The sequence below is a fragment of the Zingiber officinale genome, chromosome 1A (assembly GCF_018446385.1).
Source record: "Zingiber officinale cultivar Zhangliang chromosome 1A, Zo_v1.1, whole genome shotgun sequence".
Lineage (NCBI taxonomy): Eukaryota > Viridiplantae > Streptophyta > Magnoliopsida > Zingiberales > Zingiberaceae > Zingiber > Zingiber officinale.
The window spans coordinates 187,654,801-187,676,521 of record NC_055987.1 but is presented as its reverse complement, the minus strand read 5'-3'; the positions used below and the strand labels follow the sequence as shown (position 1 = coordinate 187,676,521).

General features: G+C 41.5%; 2 protein-coding genes across 2 annotated transcripts; both read left to right on the top strand.

The window, feature by feature from the left end:
• The first annotated feature begins 2,944 nt into the window (after positions 1-2,944).
• LOC122013515 (dirigent protein 22-like) lies at positions 2,945-3,724 on the top strand. The gene has a single exon (XM_042569790.1). It carries the CDS (start codon positions 3,006-3,008, stop codon positions 3,534-3,536), a length of 531 nt encoding a protein of 176 aa, XP_042425724.1. The 5' UTR covers positions 2,945-3,005; the 3' UTR covers positions 3,537-3,724.
• A 17,030-nt stretch (positions 3,725-20,754) lies between these two features.
• LOC122008252 (dirigent protein 22-like) lies at positions 20,755-21,285 on the top strand. The gene has a single exon (XM_042563923.1). It carries the CDS (start codon positions 20,755-20,757, stop codon positions 21,283-21,285), a length of 531 nt encoding a protein of 176 aa, XP_042419857.1.
• The last annotated feature ends 436 nt before the right edge of the window (positions 21,286-21,721 follow it).

Here is a 21,721-nt window from a genome sequence, read left to right as displayed (position 1 = left end):
CACCGGACGATCATCACGAGGTTGACCGATCCGAGCGCCCAGACCATCCGAGCGCCCAAACAAGATGGTCTAGGCTCTCGGACTAGCAAAGTGCCAAGCAGTCGCCTCATCACAGTGGATCACTTTTTGTGTCCACGTCAGCAATAGTCCGAGCGCTCAGAGAGAGTCTAGCCACCCGGATATGCATAACTTCATATTCCAGCCGTTGCGCGAAGCCTTCTCGAGGAGAACACTGGAGTTGGATTTGGGTGAGCTCAACTCTAGAAGGTCGGAGGATCAGCCAAGAGACCGGAGACAAAGCAAGCGACCGAAGAAGGCACCGGACGGTCATCACGAGGCTAACCGATCTGAGTGTCCGGACTATCCAAGCGCCCAAACAAGATGGTCCAGGCACTCAGACAACCATGGTGCCCAGCGGACGCCTCGTCACAATGGATCACTTTTCGGATCCACGTCAGCAACGATCCGAGTGCCCAGAAAGGGTCTAGGCACCCGGACATGCAAAACTTCATCTTCCAGCCGTTGCACGAAGCCGTTGCGTGGAGACCCAGAGAGGGTCTAGGCGCCCGGACTGTGCCACATCAGCAACGGATAAATTTCGCTAGGAGCTATAAATAGAGCTCTGGTCTTAATAGTTCAATACAGCACACTCTGTAATCTTTATTATTTCAAACTTCTATACTCTCAACACTATAAGAGGTTTCTCCGCCTTCAACAAAGGAGAACTTTTTACTATAGCTTTAACTGTCTTGGATTAGCAACTTTTCTGGTTGTAAACCAAGTAAACTCATAGTTTTCTCATAATATTTATGTCATTACTTTTGATTAACTAATGTGTGTTTGTTTTTACTAAATAGAATGTAAAAGAAAATGTTTTATTTTATTTCAAGGTAATTCACCTCTCTCTTATCAGCCGCACGGGACCAACATAAATTGTTAGCCTTATTATTTTTATCTGGATTTTGTTTTTATATTTAGTGTAACATAGTACAACTAATTACATAGTTAAGATAAAAATAATAATTTTTAAAATTCTTAATTCCAATTTACAAAATTAATTAAAAATTTTATAAGAGGCTTTTATTTTTTATTTTTTCCTTTTCTCAACTTTTTAGCTTATTTCAAAGAGTTTAATAAAATACAATTACTCATAATTTTGTTATGAGGCAAAAAAAAAACACACAAAACTATATTCTTTCTGATTTATTATTAAAATAACATCTCATCCCTTTAGGAAAAAGTAAAATTCGTCTTCCACCTTCCCTATGGCCCCACATGATCAGTCGTATGTGATCAGGAGGTAAATCGGGATGCTGGCCATTGCATGGAAGGATATTTTTCTTAACTTTGTTGAGATTCAACCCCTACCTATTATAGCAATATTTATCTCAGAGTAGCCAACTCAACCATGACTCGGGGGCAAATAATATCTCATCCAGTTTCAATGTTGGTGCCATCGACATCAGGTCAAGATTAATTAGATTGGCCAAGCTCAAGTTGACTCAAATTATATTTAGATGTTTGATCAATAGTTGGTTGAGTTAGAGTTAAGTAAATCAAGGTTAACCAGATACTTGAGATGAACTGAATGTCTAGTTGAGTCATTGTTGATCGAATATTTGGCAATCGGAAGTCCAATAAGGAGTTGATATGAGAAAATCCAACGGGATTGTGGTTGATTAGACATTTGGTGATCATAGATGATGAAAGTTTAAGTAGCTGACGGTTGACCGGACACTTGGGTTATGAAGAATCAGACACTTGGCATGACAAGCGAAAACCAAGTAAGTCAAGTTTGACAGGATACTTGCAATGTGGATAAAGCCCTAAATGGCCGAAGAGACCAGATGTCAGGCAAATATGGAAAGTCCTACCAGGTCACAAAAGACAGGATGTTATAGTGAGTGCAAATGTCCAAACATGTCAAGAAAAAGTAGATGTTTAGCATATGAGAAGTTTTGATAGGTCAAGGATAATCGGATGCTTAACGCATGAAGTCCAGACTTATTAGGGTTGACCAAATGTTGCACAAACAAAATCTTAGTAGGTTGACGTTAATTGAATACCAGACAAGACAAGAATTCATCTTTGGTAAAACTGAAATAATAGTATTAATTGATTGATGGACTGTAAACCTTGAAAATAGGATTTTAAGTGTTTTATGGTTTGCTATAGTAATTATTACAGTAACCTTTGGGTTTATTATAGTAACTAATTTTTGGATCCTCCTGGTTCAAGATTGTATCCTTGTTTGGCAAGCAATGCTACATCAATAATAGTCAAAACATGTGGCAAATGGTTATTCACTCGCCCCCAGCGCCTCCGCCAATCCGTCCCTAGGCTAACACGGAGGAGGTAAATCACGGGTGACTACTAGCCATTAGTGCAAATAGTTAAGACATGAGGGAAGTTATGCTCAATCACGCCGAATTTCGATCCCAAAATCTCATATGACAAACCTCATACCTTAATTATCGTACCGCCCCGATGGAACATCAATAATAGTCAAAACATGTATCATGTATGTATTACTAATGAAGAATTTTGAGTATTTTATATATGGATAATAACTGATAGACAAAACTAGCGGATAAATCTAAAAATTTTTAAATTATTTTACACGAACACAGTTTTTAAAGAAGAGTTGACATCAATGTAGAGGGTAGAGGGCCGGGGCAACAACGCGTCCGCGTCTGAATAAGAGAGAGAAAGAGACGGAAAGGGCTGCTAAATCAACTCATCGTTCAAAAGATCTTATTGGTTGACCAAATTAATTAATCATTTGGTGACTGATTCAATTCTGTATATCCACAACGACGCCCTGGTCTTTTGTTTCAATATCAGACGAGGCAACTTACAAGAGACGGCGACGACCTGCTGCTACCTTCAAGTATTAAGTATCGACTCAGTGCATTACTATAAATAGAGCCCTGCAACTCCGCAATATTCAAACACATCTCATCATTCCTTCCTTCCTTTGCAATTTGTTACTGCATCTCTGTAAAATGGCAGCCTCCTCAGTCATTCCTTCCTTGCTCCTCTTCCTCTTCGTAGCTGCCGTTGCCGCTGCCTCCTCCAACCCCAATGGCTACATGCACCTGCGCTTCTACAACCACGAGAGAATCCTTGGCTCCGGTCCCAGCGCCACTGTCGTCTACGCCGTCCAGCGCCGTGACTCCAACTCTGGGGCTGGCTTCGGTAACGTCATCGTCTACGACAACCTTCTGCGGTCCGGGGTGGAGACAGACTCACCCATCGTCGGTCGAAACCAGGGCATGGGAGTGGGCTCGAGCTTGGCCGAGAACTCTGGTCTCACCAATTTCCAGCTGGTGTTCACCGCTGGCAAGTACAGCGGCAGCTCCCTTGCCCTGCAGGGGTTGTTCCCGGTCGCCCCACTCGGGACCGTGTTCGAACGGGCGATCACCGGAGGCACAGGAAAGTTCCGTTTGGCCAGAGGATACCTCTTGACCACGGAAGTTCGTGCTACCAACACGACCCTCACTGGACAACTCGACGCTTATATCACCTTCCGTTGAGACTTGAGATCAACATTTATATATGCAATTATTCTTTTCTACTCATTTATAATTAATTATTTCATAATCCTTGATTTTATGTATAGAAATACATTTATCTTAATAATTAAGCTAAATTGTATTATAAAAGATCGTGATTGTTTTGGGTGATCAAAAAAGTTGGTACATGATTAATTAGTTCTGTTTTATCTTTTCATACTGAGCAAATTAAAAACAGCAACCAAATTAAAACTTGAAGAGTTAAATATGAAGGAAAAATGGATCATATACAATCATTTTTGTAAAATAATGTGTTCCGGTCTAAGGATGGGTCAACCCTACGTAATTGCTTGTTGCAACTAGAGTAGCTTCTTTCATCTGGGTCGGCCTTGTTTCATCCATTTGTTCTGCATTTATCAATTGTCCAATGGGTGCATCCTATGACTCAGACTTAACCTTATCGGCCTCAGCCGAAAAGCCCAAAATACTACCGACTCCTTATGAACGTTGTCGAGCTCTTGATAAGTATTACCGAACTTTCAATGAGTATTGTCAAGCTCCCACTGGGCCGACCTGCTCTAAACATAATTTTGGATTTCTAACTAACTCAAATCCATGTTGACCGAGGCAGAGGTGCACCGTGTGGAACCCATATTGACCAAGTGAAGAAGACATTACGTGGAGTCAACGTTGATAGAGTTATAAGTGTTAGTACCCCGTGATAATTTTGATATGATCAACCAAGTCAAGCTAAGTCCTGTTATATTTTAATGTCCTTGTATCTAAGTGTGCAGAAACTTAGAGCACATGAATTCGAGCGAAAGACGTAGTTAGGGAGAAGGACGACACGGGAGAAAGTCGACGGACTAAGTGCGTCTGAGAAACGAGGTGCTGCGGAAGAGTACATTGGTGGACGAGAAGTAAGCGCATGGTGGTTCTGAGAGACGAGAAGCCGGAGCAAAAAGACGCTCGAGAATGCTGGAAAATGGGTTTGGGTGAGCCCTATTCCAGATGGCCTAAATCACCAAAGCGAGTGGAGCTAGAATGGAAGACCCGGAGGAAAAGTCAACCAGAGGCTGACTGTGCTCCGAGCGCCCAAAGCTATTCCGGGCGCCCTGACCGCCCGGACCCAAGGCGCCCCAAGCGCATGCCGTGGTCGAGCTGGAGCAGCTTAGTTCATGCGCTTGAACTAGGTTCGAGTGCCCGGACCCGGTCTAAGCGCACGGACTAGAAAGTTTATCACTTTGTCAACTATCGTGATCCGTTGTGATAAGGATAAAATTTTATCCCTCTCCAGGCACCTAGAACCCTTCCAGGTGCCCCGATCACGGCTACAAATCTAGTCCTGACCCCAGAAGCTAAAAACAACACTTGTAATTGATTCTAATTGAGTTTAGCTTTGTAGTTGAGAGCTTTGACTGCTGTAAGAGACTTCTTCACCTGAAGGAGACGTTCGTGAGCTTTTAAACGTCTTGGATTAGCAATCCCCTGATTGTAAATCAAGTAAATTGTTGTGTCTCTTTTTCTTGTCTATTAATCAATTTCTTTTTATATAAGTGCTTTATTTCCAAAGTTCCGAGAAAGGTGTTTGCTTTTATTGTGGAAGGCTATTCACCCTCCTCTAGACGACATCTAAAGGTCCAACAATTGGTATCAAAACGAGGATGTTTCAAGGGGACAAACCGTCGATCGAAGCACAAGAGATGGTCGGACCGAGTATCTATCCACCGAAGTTCGAGGGGGAATTCCCAAACTAGAAGAAAAAGGTGGAAGTATTCTTTAAGATACATTTTGATTTATTAGTAATTATAAAATTTAGTTTTGTAGCACCAGAGGGCAAAGTAAAATAGCAATGGACGAAAAAGGAGCAAGCTGACTTTGTGGCAAATGGCAAACCAGAGTTTCTTCTGCTTAGCGTTTTACCGTCTCAAGAAGTCAATCGGATTGGAGCCTATGAGTCAGCCAAGGAGTTTTTGGAGAAATTCCTGAAACTACACGAAAGGACCTTGGAGGCAAAACTAGCGAGACGGGATCTGCTTTGGAACCAAATCAACAACCTCAGATTAGAAGAAGGCAAAACCGTTGCACACCTTCACTCAAGGATCAAGAAACTCTTCACCGAACTCATGAATCTCAGAGAAAAGATTACCAACTAAGATTCACTAAGGTACACGCTTAATGCTTTTCCTAGGAATTTTGAATGGGTATCCTTAGTAGATATCTATTACATCTCTAAGAATCTAGAGGTAAGTACTTTAGAAGAGTTATTTTCTACATTTGAAGATCATGAAACTATATGTGCAAATCTAAAGAAGGAGCCCAAGCATAACATTGCTTTAAGGGCAAAAATGGATGAACGGGAATCCAAAACTTCTCCCGATGATGATGAAATGACGTTCATGGTAAGAAAATTTTAAAAGTTATCTAAAACTAATAAATTTAATCAAGTGCATGCAGGATAAAAGAAGAAGAAGAAGAAGAAGAAGAAAGGTAAAATGCTATCACTGCAATAAAGAAGGGCACATGAAAGATAACTTCCCTAAATTAAAGAGCAAGGACAAGGACAAGGATAAAAGACCAGTCCAGACAAAGCATCAAAATCTAAAGGAGACGTGGGATGAAACGTCATCCGATTCAAAGACTGAAGCCGTCACCGGACTTGCGCTAGTGGCAAGTCACATAGAAGATGAAGACGGAGCAAGCTCATCCAAAATGAGTATCAAGAGCATCGATGAACGAGGAGTAATATCAGAAGGAAGCAACACTTCAAGGGGAGCTTCAGATTATGGGATCAACAAGGTAAGTCAGGCATGGTCTCTACCTCCTGATATGTTATTTCAGTTTATAAAAATATTATATAAAAATAAATGTAAATTAGAAAAAAAAATGAAGAGTTAAAATTAACCTTAGCAACATCTTGTCGACTAGAGGATTTCAACAAGATAAAAATTGAAAATTGGAAATTGAAAATTAAAAATTAAAAATTAAAAATTAAAAATAGAAATAATGAATCTAAAGAATTCTGCATATTCAAATATAGTTATTTCTAAATTCAAAAATTATCAAGAACTAAACTTGCACTTTAGATATTATAATGGCCAAATCAGAAACGTAGCAACAAAATATATCCCTAAGAAATTTTTTATTAACCCAATTAGAAGGAAACAATATTGGGCTCTAAAATCATGTTAAATTGAAAAATCAATATGCATATTTTATTTTTAATTTGATTTTATATTCTTACTTAGAATTTTTAAATAAATTATTTTTCATAATTTATATTAGAAATTAATTAAAATTAAATTTTTCTAGAAAGTAAATTTTATTACTCATCTATAGAAAATATTTTGAATTTTTTGACCATTGAATTATTTTTCTATAATTTTTTTTAAAAAATTCGTATTCTTCAATTTAAAAATTCTTGTAATGCTATTTTTTAAAAAATTAATTTTTCTATAAAATTTTATCATTTCTTCTATTAAAAAAAAAAATTCTCCTGAAATTTTTTTGATGGTTGATGAATTTTCTATGAATTAGTTATCCAAATGTAAAATTTTAACATTAAAAATTATTGAAAATTCAAATCTTTAAAAAAAAAAAATTATTCTGAAAAAAAATACTATTTTCATCAATTCTTTAAAATACTATTTTTTTTTATTCAGCAAATCTTTAAAATTAATGAATTACTTACTATTATAAATTCTCAAAAAATATTTTATGATTTTTTAAAGTTAATAATTATTTTTTTAATTCTGAAAAATATGTATTATGCCGAAAAGAATTTATTTTCACTTAAAATAATTTTAATCTTTTATGAAAAATTTTATATCTGCTTTAAATATGTTTGTTCAATCGTTATAAAACTTTTAAAAAAATTTCAAGTCTAAAAATACATTTTAAATTATCTTTTATTTTTAAAAAAATAATTTATAAATTAAGCAAAAAAAAATATATGGCTTTATCGAGAATTAAAAGTTTATTTTTTTGGATATTAGTCCATATTTTTTTCTCTTTGACGCTACTTTTTCAATGTTATATTCTTGCTTTACCCCTATTTTTAATATGATCAAATGAGGAGAATTAAAGGTTAAGTCTTGGGGAGGGTAACATTGATTTTTTCTTTTTTGCATATTATTAAAAATTGTAAACTTTATACTTATTACCTTACTGTTATTTTTGTTTGATTTACCCTAATTAACTTGGGTTGTTCACATCAAAAAGGGAGAGATTGTTAATACCCTATAATAGTTTTGATGTGATCAACCAAGTCATGTTAGGTCCTGTTATGTTTTGATATCCTTGTATCTAAGTGTGCAGGAACTTAGGAGCACAGGAGGCCGAGCGAAAGATGCAGCTAGCGAGAAGGATGGCACGGGAGAGAGTCGACGAGCTCAGTATGTCTGAAGGACGAGGTGCTGTACAAGAGTACGCAGGCGAACAAGAAGGAAGCGCATGGCGGTTCTGAGGGACGAGAAGCGGAGTAGAAGGATGCTCGAGAAGACTGGAAAATGGGTTCGGGTGAGCCCTATTCCGGATGGGAGAAATTACCCAAGCGAGCGGAATTGGAGCGAAAGACCCGGAGCCATTTCGGGGGCCCAGACCGCCTAGACCACCCGAACCCAGGGCGCCCCAGGCACGTGCCCTGGTCGAGCTGGAGCAGCTTGGTCTGAGCACCCGGACCTGGTCCAAGCGCTCAGACCAAAAAGTTTATCGCTTTGCCAACTGTCGCAATCCGTTGAGACGGGGATAAAATTTTATGACCCTCCAGACACCTAGAATCCTTCCAGGCACCCTGATCACGACTATAAATACAACCTGATCCCAGAAACTAAAAACAACACTTGTAATCGATCCTAATTGAGTTTAACTTTGTAGTTGTGAGCTTTGACTGCTGTAAGAGGTTTCTCTACCTGAAGGAGATATTAGTGAGCTTTCAAACATCTTGGATTAGTAATCCCCTGATTGCAAACCAAGTAAATTGATGTGTCTATTTTTCTTGTCAATTAATCAGTTTCTTTTTATACAAGTGCATTATTTCCAAAGTTTCTAGAAAGGTGTTTGCTTTTATTGTGCAGGACTATTCACCCCCTCTAGCCGGAAGTCAAGGGACCAACAATAAGCTCTTCAAATACGTTTGGTAAAATTTTTTACAAACAACTTAAAAGTTGTTTTTAATAAAAAGAAAGGGAGACCCTACTTTTTCAAAAAAGATCTTATTTTAATAATTTTCTTCCCCAAAATATCCTAATATATTTTCATTAATCCTCATCTTATCCTTCACGGATTTTTACAAACCTAACAACACACTCTCTCTATGCCAACTTCTTATCCGAGAGCACTCTGTCATCTTCTCTTCCCAACACGAAGTCAACATATTATAAAATTGTATACTATATATATATATATATATATATATATATATATATATTACCTTAATAGTATTATACATTTTTTGGTAATTTTGTTAATAAAAAGATCTTATAATATTAAACACATCAATATCTTTTAGTTGTTTAAAATAAATTCATCTAAACACTTTAATGTTGGATCGAGAAGCGCTAGGGGGGGTGAATAGCGCTCGCGGCTATTTCGTTCGATTCGTAAAACTATCGGAGTAAAATACGCAGCAAAATTGTAAATAAACACAAACACATAGACACAGTCATTTACTTCGTTCGGAGCCTAGATCGACTCCTACTCGAAGGCCCGCGATCCTTGATTGCTTTCCGTGGGCAACAACTAAAATATCGTGAATAAGTACAAGGAAATAAGTACAACTGGAATTGAAATAATACCGACAACAAAATAATAACTGAAGCTTCGGGTCGTCGACGACTACAACAGCACTTTAGAGTCGTTTCTGTTAGGACCAAAAGTAGCTAGAGGGGGGGTGAATAGCTCGTCGTGTTCGCTCGGTGCTCGGTGTTGCTTGTTTCTTCAAGAATGCGCAGCGGAAAATACAGAAACAAATACAACAACGCTAACACGGTTGGTTTACTTGGTATCCACCTCACAAGAGGTGACTAGTCCAAGGATCCACACCACGCACGCACCCTCCACTATGAAAACACTCCTTTTCGGTAACTACCGAGGGCGGAGAAGCCCTACAAGACTCTCAGTACAAGAAGAAAGGAAAGGGAAACAAAATACAAGCGCAAAGCTTACAATGAGTACAGAAAACCCTAACCCTAGCTTCTCTTCTTAGCTTTGATCCGCCTCTTGACTTGGAGAGCTTCCAAGATCCTTCAAGAACTGGCGATCCGAGCTTTGTGAGCTCTGTGGAGGGCGAGAGCTCTGGAGTGAATCGGAGAAGTTCTGCGCAGCCATCGAACGCTGCAGCTATAAACGACGCCAACGGTCGGATCCCGATCGATTCGAATGTTCCCAATCGATCGGGAGGATTTGGATCGATCCACGGATCGATCCGAGCTTCTGATTGCTGCCGATCGATCCACGGATCGATCCGGCCATTCTTCCTCCCAATCGATCCAGCGATCGATTGGGACCTCGATCGATCCACGGATCGATCCGAGCTTCTGTCCAGATAGGTCCGGATCGATCCACCGATCGATCCGAGCTGGATCGATCAATCGATCGATCCAAGACTTGGTTTTTGTCCAAAACCAAGTCCTAAACCTCCCAAACCAACATCCGGTCAACCTTGACCTGTTGGTATGTCATGCCTAGCATCTAGTCACTCCCTTGACCTGCTAGGACTCCTTTACCAAGTGTCCGGTCAATCCCTTTGACCCACTTGGACTTTTCTCTGTGCCAAGTATCCGGTCAATCCCTTTGACCTACTTGGACTTTTCTTTCATGCCAAGTATCCAGTCAATCCTTTGACCTACTTGGACTTCCCAACACCAGATGTCCGATCATCCTTGATCCATCTGGATTTTCCCTTGCCTGGCTTCACTCACCAGGACTTTCACCTAGCTTCACTCACTAGGGTTTTCCATCTGCCTAGCTTCACTCACTAGGACTTCCATCTGCCTAGGTTCACTCACTAGGACTTTCACCTGGCTTCACTCACCAGGATTTCCATCTGCCTAGCTTCACTCACTAGGACTTCCTTCTGCTTGGCTTCACTCACCAGGACTTCCTTCTGCCTGGCTTCACTCACCAGGACTTCCTTCTGTCTGGCTTCACTCACCAGGACTTTCACCTGGCTTCACTCACCAGGATTTCCATCTGCCTAGCTTCACTCACTAGGACTTCCTTCTGCCTGGCTTCACTCACCAGGACTTCCTTCTGCCTGGCTTCACTCACCAGGACTTTTCTTCTGTCTGGCTTCACTCACCAGGACTTTCATTTTGCCTAACATCCCAGTTAGGACTTCCCAGTCAAGTATCCAGTCAACCTTGACCTACTTGACTCTTCTTCAATCAATATCTTATTGTCAAACATCTAAACCCAAACCAAGACTCAGCTTGGTTACCCAGGTCAACCTTGACCTGAGGGATATTGCACCAACAATCTCCCCCTTTTTGATGTTTGACAATACCACAATAACACTTACAATCCCATATGTAAGTTAGGCTAATCCCATAGCCTCCTTCTTCATGCCACTAGGTAATGAAAGCATAAATTAAGCTCTTCATTCTCCCCCTAAGAGGGCAAACTCCCTCTAGGTAATGAAAGCCTAACTTACTCCCTTTCATGAGTCCTTTCATTCTCCCCCTATGACCTTCCCATAGGTAATGAAGGACTAAGCTTAACCATACATTCTCCCCCTATTGGCACACATCAACCCATCGTTGGACACACATCAACCTATGCTCCAATTCTGGGCACACTTCAACAAATCCATTTGTTGAAGACTCTCCCCCTGAAGAGTTGCTCATCGTTGTTCACAACATCACTCGTTGTGATCAACACGATAATGAAGGTCCCACACCCTTCATTTATCCTTAACTTCTCCCTCAATGTAGACAACTACCCAACCTTGAGCATTATCTACCACATGAGTGTCCACTTGAAATAATGAGGATATCCACTCCCCATTTCTCCCCATTTCAAGTTTAAATGCTCAACCTTGAGCAAGTTCACAACAGAAGGTTAACCACCTTCCAAGGTTCATGAAAAATAATTTTCATGTCTTTAAAGAGTCCCTCCCCCTAAAAACATGGTGGTAACTTCTGTCATTGCACCAACAATGACTTGGAATCCCTAAACCTTTAGGAAACCCAGATTTAGAAGTTTTGAGGTTCAAATGTTCAAAATTTGAAACAAACCTCAACCTAAACTTCAATGAAGTCTTCCTTAACCATTCCATCCTTGTTTTCAACACGAAAACACCCTTTTTATGTATACAAATGTATTTAAGGGGTTTGGAATGGTTACCTAGACTCAAAGAGGTTCAAAGATGCTGAAATCAGGCCTTCCCAGCCAAAATCAGCAACTTGGATCGATTGGAGTTGGGTTCCAATCGATTGAACCTTTCTGAATCGATCCACGGATCGATTCAGACTCGGATCGATCAGCTGATCGATCCGCTGATTGCAAGCCGTTGAATCGATCCATGGATCGATTCATGGAACTCAATCGATCCATGGATCGATCGAGATCGATAGTTGCTGAAATTTCATTTCAGTCAATTCTGAAACCCCTAGAAAATTCTACAAAATCCAAAATTATGAAATTTCGTGTAGACATTATTTAGGCATACTTAATCATGGAAAAATAGTTTTCTATGAAAATACATCATATTTTCAAAGATTGACACAAACTTGAAAACTTGCAAAAACTTTAGTGTTTTTCTTCAAGTTTGTGTCTAACTATTCAATGGTGATTACTATCAAAAGATAGCCTTCACCAAGGTTTTCCAAAAACATTTTAAAAACATTTTCAAAACCAATATCCCATCATGTTCCTTGGGCATAATGCACATGACTTGTACATTAGCTTTCCCAATGATGGGAAAACACATAACTATGTGTTTTGATGAACCTAAAACTCAAAAGAATGCACTAAATCAACATCTTGAGCTTTGTTCATCATCCTAACATCTCACTTGTATATAATATGCACTAAAACACATACAAGTCACCTTAGAGGTCTTTGTGAGATGTAGATTTTGGTTTTTGCCCTAATCTAGAGATCATGCATATTTATCTAGGCATTTTAGAGATATTAGACATCCACCTAGGATGTCACTTGTCAATAAGTGTCGTTAGATGTCATTTGTCCTTAATTACAAGGAATTAAACTTAATGCATGATTATGTTATGGCATACATCAAAAGAAAATAGCTTTCAAAAGAAAGATTCCTATAACTACATGATGTATGTATGGCATGACATGGTATTTTTGTATTTTTCATGATAAGTCATGAATGCAAAATACAAATAAGATAAAATATGATGTCATGGCATATTATGAGCAAACAATCATGGCAAGGTTTAGCATAAATAAAATATACCTAGATTAGCTATCTAAGTATTCTTAAAATCTTAGCTAAACTTACACCTTAAACCTAGATTGCCCCAAAATGCTACAGGAGAATGCCAAAGCCTAAATTTGGCATTTCTAATTTCCTTGATTTAATGTATGCCAATTGAAAATAAATATGTCCTCAAATGTTGGCATATTCCATTTTTCCACAAGAGTAGCACTTTTAAATTAAGGCTTAGTTTGCCTTTAATTTCCTAAGAACATACCAAAATCCCAACTTGGTAGTTCTTGTGTTTTCTCAAATTTGTGCCACTTTAAAATAAAATCAATACTTCTCCAATTTGGCACATTTTACTCTTTCAAGGAGTAAATAATAATTCCATTTCATTTTCAAAGGTTAACAAAAACCCTGAAAATGCTCCTTGAGTGTTAATTTCCTCAAAGTTGGGTTAACTACCCTTCTAATCGGAGTTGACACTCTCTAACCCATCTATGGGGTAGAGAAGATGCTCCTAGGAACCCAACACCTATTGGTGCTCCTTGGATGCTCTAGGTACTCACTAGGGATAACTTCCCTAGATACCTTCCTAGTGACCTTGTTGGGCTTCTTAGAAGCCTTGGTCACATTTTCTAGGTCAACTCTAGGGATAACCTCCCTTGTGACCTTGTTTGTGACTTTCTTAGGCTTCTTAGAAGTCTTAGTCACATTTATTGCAAAAATACTCTTAGGGATAACTTCCCTAGCATTTTTGGCTTGACCACTAGACCTAGGGTTTGTTCCATAACTATATGGAACTCTATGGTAAGAGGGCACATCCTTCTTAGCCTTTGGTTTGTATCCCAAACCTCTATGGCCATTGGATGGCTTTTGTACCCCTAAACCTAGGTTATGCTCATTTTGCCCTAATAGGATATTTTCCATCCTTTTTAGGGTCTTTTCCATTTTATCAAGCCTTGATCTCAAGACTTGATTTTCTATCACTAAGTCCTTAGTTTTTGGTTTTTCATTTGATCCATGAGCATTTTTATTCTTGGGCTTGTATCTATTATCCTTAGTGTTCTTGCCTAGGTTTTTACCTACATTCCTAGCCTTAAGGATAGTAGTTTTGACATGTAAGGCCACATGCTTTTCCTTAAAGCCCTCATGCTTCCTATTCTTATGGTAAATCGCATTAAAATGATAAAAATTTGACCTAGCATGCTTTTTACCATTTTGCAAAGGAATAGGCTCAATGAAAGTTACCTTCCTTTTTACCTTGGAGGCTCCCCCTTGACTAGTGCCTCCTTGAGCCTTGACCATCTTCTTCCCCTTGGGGCATTGACTTCGGTAATGCCCTTTTTGTTGACACAAGAAGCACACAATGTGCTCCTTGCTCTTCTTTGTCCCGGGGGTGGTCTCCTTGGGCTTCTCCTTGCCCTTTTGTGCCACTTGGCTCTTCTTCTTGGCCAAGTTGGGACACTTGCTCTTATAGTGCCCATGTTCCCTACACTCAAAACATATTATATGATTTTTATTTTTAATTGAAACATTTATACCTTCTTGTGTAGGGATGGCACTTGCTCCTCCATTTGCTATTTCTTGAATTTCGGAGGTGGCACCATCTTCTTCTTCTTCACTTGACCCGGATGTAGAAGCTTCTCCTTCTTCTTGATCCGGCGTCACCAAGGATTGCTCCCCCTCAATCCTAGAGGTGGAGGCTTCATCATCTTGATCATGAAACAAGGAGTATGCTCCCTCCTTGTTCCCTTCGTTGCATTCCCTTGAGGATGAAGCTTCTTGGATTTCCTCTTCTTCGGAGGTTGAGCATCTCTCAACCTCGGAGTCCTCCTCTTGGTCTTGCTCCAAAGAGTCACCCTCTCTGGATTCTTCATGATCTTGTACAGTGGAGGATCTCTTCATGAAGCTTGGCCAATTTGCTCCATAGCTCCTTTGCATCTTCAAACTCTCCAATTTTGCAAAGGATGGTGCTTGGCAATAAATTGACCAAAAGCTTGGTCACTTTGTCATTGGCCTCGCACCTTTGGACTTGCTCCGGGCTCCATTTGCTTTTCTTTAGAACTTTGCCCTTTGAATTTCTTGGAGCCTTGAAGCCTTCCATTAGAGCAAACCATTACTCTATCTCCATCATAAGAAAATTTTCGATTCTTGATTTCCAAGAATCGAAACTCGTAGAAGTGTATGGTGGAGCCACCCTTGTGTCAAATCCAAGCCCATCTTGGAATTGCATCTTGAAGTTGAGCTTGATAAAGTCTTGAACTTGAAGAATTTGCTCCAACTTCTTCACCCTCTAGCTTTTCTTGATATGCTTGACCCTTCCGGCGATGATTCCGGTGAAGAGCGGCCTTGCTCTGATACCACTTGTTAGGACCAAAAGTAGCTAGAGGGGGGGTGAATAGCTCGTCGCGTTCGCTCGGTGCTCGGTGTTGCTTGTTTCTTCAAGAATGCGCAGCGGAAAATACAGAAACAAATACAACAACGCTAACACGGTTGGTTTACTTGGTATCCACCTCACAAGAGGTGACTAGTCCAAGGATCCACACCACGCACGCACCCTCCACTATGAAAACACTCCTTTTCGGTAACTACCGAGGGCGGAGAAGCCCTACAAGACTCTCAGTACAAGAAGAAAGGAAAGGGAAACAAAATACAAGCGCAAAGCTTACAATGAGTACAGAAAACCCTAACCCTAGCTTCTCTTCTTAGCTTTGATCCGCCTCTTGACTTGGAGAGCTTCCAAGATCCTTCAAGAACTGGCGATCTGAGCTTTGTGAGCGCTGTGGAGGAGTTGGCGAGAGCTCTGGAGTGAATCGGAGAAGTTCTGCCGCAGCCATCGAACGCCTGCAGCTATAAACGACGCCAACGGTCGGATCCCGATCGATTCGAATGTTCCCAATCGATCGGGGAGGCTTTGGATCGATCCACGGATCGATCCAGAGCGCCTCTGTGCTCTGGAAACGCGCCTGGATCGATCCACGGATCGATCCAGCGCTTATCGCGCGAAGCAGCCGCGTCCCAATCGATCCACTGATCGATTGGGACCTCTGGATCGATCCACGGAGCTTTCTGTTCGCTGGGACAGGTCTGGATCGATCCACTGATCGATCCAGAGCCTGGATCGATCCACTGATCGATCCAGCACTTGGTTTTTGTCCAAAACCAAGTCCTAAACCTCCCAAACCAACATCCGGTCAACCTTGACCTGTTGGTATGTCATGCCTAGCATCTAGTCACTCCCTTGACCTGCTAGGACTCCCTTACCAAGTGTCCGGTCAATCCCTTTGACCCACTTGGACTTTTCTCTGTGCCAAGTATCCGGTCAATCCCTTTGACCTACTTGGACTTTTCTTTCATGCCAAGTATCCAGTCAATCCTTTGACCTACTTGGACTTCCCAACACCAGATGTCCGATCATCCTTGATCCATCTGGATTTTCCCTTGCCTGGCTTCACTCACCAGGACTTTCACCTAGCTTCACTCACTAGGGTTTTCCATCTGCCTAGCTTCACTCACTAGGACTTCCATCTGCCTAGCTTCACTCACTAGGACTTTCACCTGGCTTCACTCACCAGGATTTCCATCTGCCTAGCTTCACTCACTAGGACTTCCTTCTGCCTGGCTTCACTCACCAGGACTTCCTTCTGCCTGGCTTCACTCACCAGGACTTCCTTCTGCCTGGCTTCACTCACCAGGACTTTCACCTGGCTTCACTCACCAGGATTTCCATCTGCCTAGTTTCACTCACTAGGACTTCCTTCTGCCTGTCTTCACTCACCAGGACTTCCTTCTGCCTGGCTTCACTCACCAGGACTTCCTTCTGCCTGGCTTCACTCACCAAGACTTTTCTTCTGCCTGGCTTCACTCACCAGGACTTTCATTTTGCCTAACATCCCAGTTAGGACTTCCCAGTCAAGTATCCAGTCAACCTTGACCTACTTGACTCTTCTTCAATCAATATCTTATTGTCAAACATCTAAACCCAAACCAAGACTCAGCTTGGTTACCCAGGTCAACCTTGACCTGAGGGATATTGCACCAACAGTTTCTTGAGCAGCACACAGCAGAAGGAAAGCTTGTCAATTGTTAATCTTCACTGCTGCTCGAAGACCCCTTATAAAGGGCATCCAAGGCGCCTTGAAAGCCTCCGAAGGCGCCTTCATAGTTCCGAGTCCACCGAGCAGATGAGCGCCGACCAGTCTGCGCTTATCACCTTTGAGGGCGCCTTCAAGGGTCTTCAAGGCGCCTTCCAAGGCGCCTCTAGAGCCAGCTGGGCGCCTTCAACCCTGTTTCGCGGCCAGGTCAGCTTTTGTACCCGAGGCGCCTCCAAGCTCCATGGAGGTGCCTCGGACACTGTTCATCCGAGGAGAACTTTATTTCTTTATACCTGCAAGATGTGTTAGTCCCAAACAATATCCTGCAACACAAAGTTAACTTTATTTCTTTGTACCTGCAAGATGCGTGCCGTGGTTTCGAAGGACGAGAAGCCGGAGTGGAAGAATGCTCGAGGAGAAAGAGACGTAGCTAGCGAGAAGGTCGGCACGGGGTGCGACCGAGGGACGAAGACTGCGGATGAGTATGCTGGCGGACGAGAAGGAAGGACGCGGCGATTCCGAGGGACGAGAAGCCGGAGCGGAAGCCTGCTCGAGAATTCAATTATTGCTTTAGATTAGATTTCATTTGTGTCTCACTATTTCATTTCTTAGTGTAATTGTGTTGATGATGAAACTCATAGCATAGAGTGACAATGCGTTGCGGATTAATTGTTGGCACTCGGTTAGATATCATTCATGCATTATATTAGTTTCTTATTGTTTTGTTATTTCAATTGTTAGGTTTAGAATCAAAATCCAAACAATCCCCATTTTAATGATGAAAACCCTAGAAATAGTTCTAAGTCTAAGACAAATATTGAATTGTTAGTTCCTCGAGAGATTCGACCTTGGGCTCTTTATCACAACATCATTGTGTAGTTAAGGGATTTATTGGAATTTCATTATTAGCGGGGCTCGGGGAATAGCATCCTAATGATCTTCACATGCTGCACTGCATGGGGTCTTGGCTCAGGATGGTGTAGCTGATGTCACACTCGAGATCCTTTGTGTGGGAGAAGGGGAGGAGGGGCTCGATGCTTGAGGGCTGGGACATGAGCGGGTGCGGTACCCTCCTTCTTCCGAGCAGACTATGCATCCTCTACATTGATATATTTAGTTGCCCTCCCTAACAGATGGTCAAAGTCTCTAGGTGGCTTTTTAATCAGAGACCGGACAAAGTCCCCATCAGTGATCCCTTCGGAGAAGGCACTCGCTAAAATCCCTAGGGTGGCTGAAAGGACGTCCATGGCCACTTGATCAAATCTTTTGATGTACGCTCGCAATGCTTTCTTGGGCACTTGCTTGAGGGAAAATAGGCTTAGCGGAGTCTACTGGCGAAGTGATGGAGGAATACCTTATGAAAAATCCTTAAAACAACAATTGGACTCGGCCGGGAACCAATTGAACCATGTTTGAGCCGAACTTGAGAGAGTAGTAAAGAACATTCGACACTTGACTCCATCCATGTATTGATGGAGAATAGCCGCGTTCTTAAATTTGAGGAGATGATCATCTGGGTCGTCGTTCCTCTGTATTCTCCAATCGTTAAATGTCAAAAGTGGTCCGATAATTTATCTTCCAATATCTCCTGGGAGAATGACATACTGACTCGCTCGGGAGAGCAATTAGCCATTGGAGCTTTACCCTTCCTCACATCCCAGGCGGATGCATCTCCAACAGATGATCCTTGTGGCCACTCAACTCGGCCTACACCAACAGAGGGAATGCAGAAAAGGGCTAGGTGATATACAAGCGGAGACGGGGTCACCTAAGGCAAGTTGATCGAATGTGTAGGCGCTTGCATGAAATTGGCTGGAGGAGGAGCTGGTGGAAACCCAGTTGGACATTCCACCTGGATTCGTTGTTCGAACCGTCGGCCTATCACCGATAAGGCCAAGTCATTCGACAAAGGATGCTCCGTTGCTACTTGTTGTTGTTTTACCAATCTAGCCGTTCAAACGTCTACAAGTAACTCCAAATATTCATGTTATAAAGTGACTATTGTGAAGCATCCAACCTCATACATCTTGGTGCTTCAAATTCAAGTGAAGATTCTTACACACGGTGTCAAATTTGATCCTGTCTGAAATCGGAGAATATGGTACGCTAGGTAGGTGTCTTTGTTGTTGACTACGAGGAGATGAAGATCCTGATGATGCGGACAAACCTACACGGCATAAACAGGAACTACGAGAAGAAACTGTTAGTCATCGGGCTAGGGAGGGGGTCCTTGGCGCAGGCACTCTGACGCTCAAGTCAGAACCGTTGCAGAATGGAGAAGAAGATAAACAGTAGAATAGTAATATCAATGCGGGTGTGCACGCATAGCATAGCGTCCATGACCAACGGAAATGATCCACTTTTTATACTGACCCTCATAACCTCCTCAATAATGACGTGTTAGAGAATTTTTTATGTCAGAATATGTTGAGTAAAGGAAAAGGTACGACCACCCTTAGAGGAATGTTCCATTATGTGCGTATGCCAAGGTTGCGGAATATTCCCGGACAAGTAACAGTTATTCTCTATAAGTAGTTACAATTCTCTGACACTGCTATCTCCTGGAGGGAATCCGACCGACTCTGTGTTTGGGCGGATGTGAGCTGGGGCCACACCGAGGAGAAGTGAGGAAATGAATCTATAGATCTGACTGACTCTAATGTCGGGCGAATATATGTTGAGAGTTGTGACCAAGAGGAGTGAGGAATGGAGTCTAGAGATCCGACCAGTTCTGGGGTCGGACAGATATATATTCGGGGCATTGCCCTTGCAGAGTGAGGAACAGAGTTTGAAGGTCCAACCGGTTCTGGGGTCGAGCGGCTATATACTGAGGGTCTTGCCCTTGCAAAGTGAGAAAGTGAGTTAAAGGTTCGACCGACATTGTGGCTGATCGTCCGTATGCTGAGTGCTTTGACCACGAGTGGGGAGCTAAGTCCCTAAGGTCCGATCGGCTCGGTGTCCAACCGACCTTATGCTGTGATCTAAGTCCTGAAGGTGAGTGGTCTGTCCAACTACGTACTTCCTGACTGTCATCTCATCTTGACTTTGACCGTCACCTCACATTAATTTTGACTAACATATAATCTTGACTATCGATCATATATTACTTTTAGGATCACCCATTACACGCCGTATCAATTGTGGTTATAAATATGTACGAATAACGATTATATAATTATAATTGTTTAAAAAAATGATTTTTAAAAATTTAAAAAAAAAACATGGGTTGATGATAAAAAATATCTTTTTGATAATTCTAATAAAAAATTCCAGTGTAACTTGTTGTTGTCTTCTTTCTTCTTGTGCACATGCTTGTTAAATACATATCTAAAGATTGAATGATAATAAAGAGTTGACATCAAAACAAGGGGCAACAACGCGTCAGAAAGACTGCTAAATCAAATCATACATATATAAAGATTGAATGATAATAAAGCGTTGACATCAAAATAAGGGGCAACAAGGCGTCTGAAAGACTGCTAAATCAACTCATCGTTCAAACGAGCTTAACGGTTGACCAAATTAATTAATGACTGAATCAATTCTGTATATCCACGATGACGCGGTGCAGGTCTTTTGTTTCAATATCAGACGAGTCAAATAACAAGAGACGGTGACGACCTGCTACCTTCAAGTATTAAGTACTGACTCCGTCCCTGAGTGCATTATTATAAATAGAGCCCTGCAACTCCGCAATATTCAAACACATCTCATCATTCCTTCCTTCCTTTGCAATTTGTTACTGCATCTCTGTAAAATGGCAGCCTCCTCAGTCATTCCTTCCTTGCTCCTCTTCCTCTTCGTAGCTGCCGTTGCCGCTGCCTCCTCCAACCCCAATGGCTACATGCACCTGCGCTTCTACAACCACGAGAGAATCCTTGGCTCCGGTCCCAGCGCCACTGTCGTCTACGCCGTCCAGCGCCGTGACTCCAACTCTGGGGCTGGCTTCGGTAACGTCATCGTCTACGACAACCTTATGCGGTCCGGGGTGGAGACAGACTCACCCATCGTCGGTCGAAACCAGGGCATGGGAGTGGGCTCGAGCTTGGCCGAGAACTCTGGTCTCACCAATTTCCAGCTGGTGTTCACCGCTGGCAAGTACAGCGGCAGCTCCCTTGCCCTGCAGGGGTTGTTCCCGGTCGCCCCGCTCGGGACCGTGTTCGAACGGGCGATCACCGGAGGCACAGGAAAGTTCCGTTTGGCCAAAGGATACCTCTTGACCACGGAAGTTCGTGCTACCAACACGACCCTCACTGGACAACTCGACGCTTATATCACCTTCCGTTGAGACTTGAGATCAACATTTATATATGCAATTATTCTTTTCTACTCATTTATAATTAATTATTTCATAATCCTTGATTTTATGTATAGAAATACATTTATCTTAATAATTAAGCTAAATTGTATTACAAAAGATCGTGATTGTTTTGGGTGATCAAAAAAGTTGGTACATGATTAATTACTTCTGTTTTATCTTTTTCGTGATGAGCAAGTTAAAGATCGGAATCAAATTAAAACTTGAAAAAGTTACATATGAAAGAAAAAAATGGATTATATACAGCCGTTTTACAAAAGAATGTGTTCCGATATTTGGATGGGCCAACTCCCACGTAAATTCCCTTTTTGACTTTGGCCACGCATGTTGCTACTACATTCATTTCCATTAGTCTGGTCAGCCTTGTTTCACCTCATGATGTGGATGATATATAACCATTTTATCA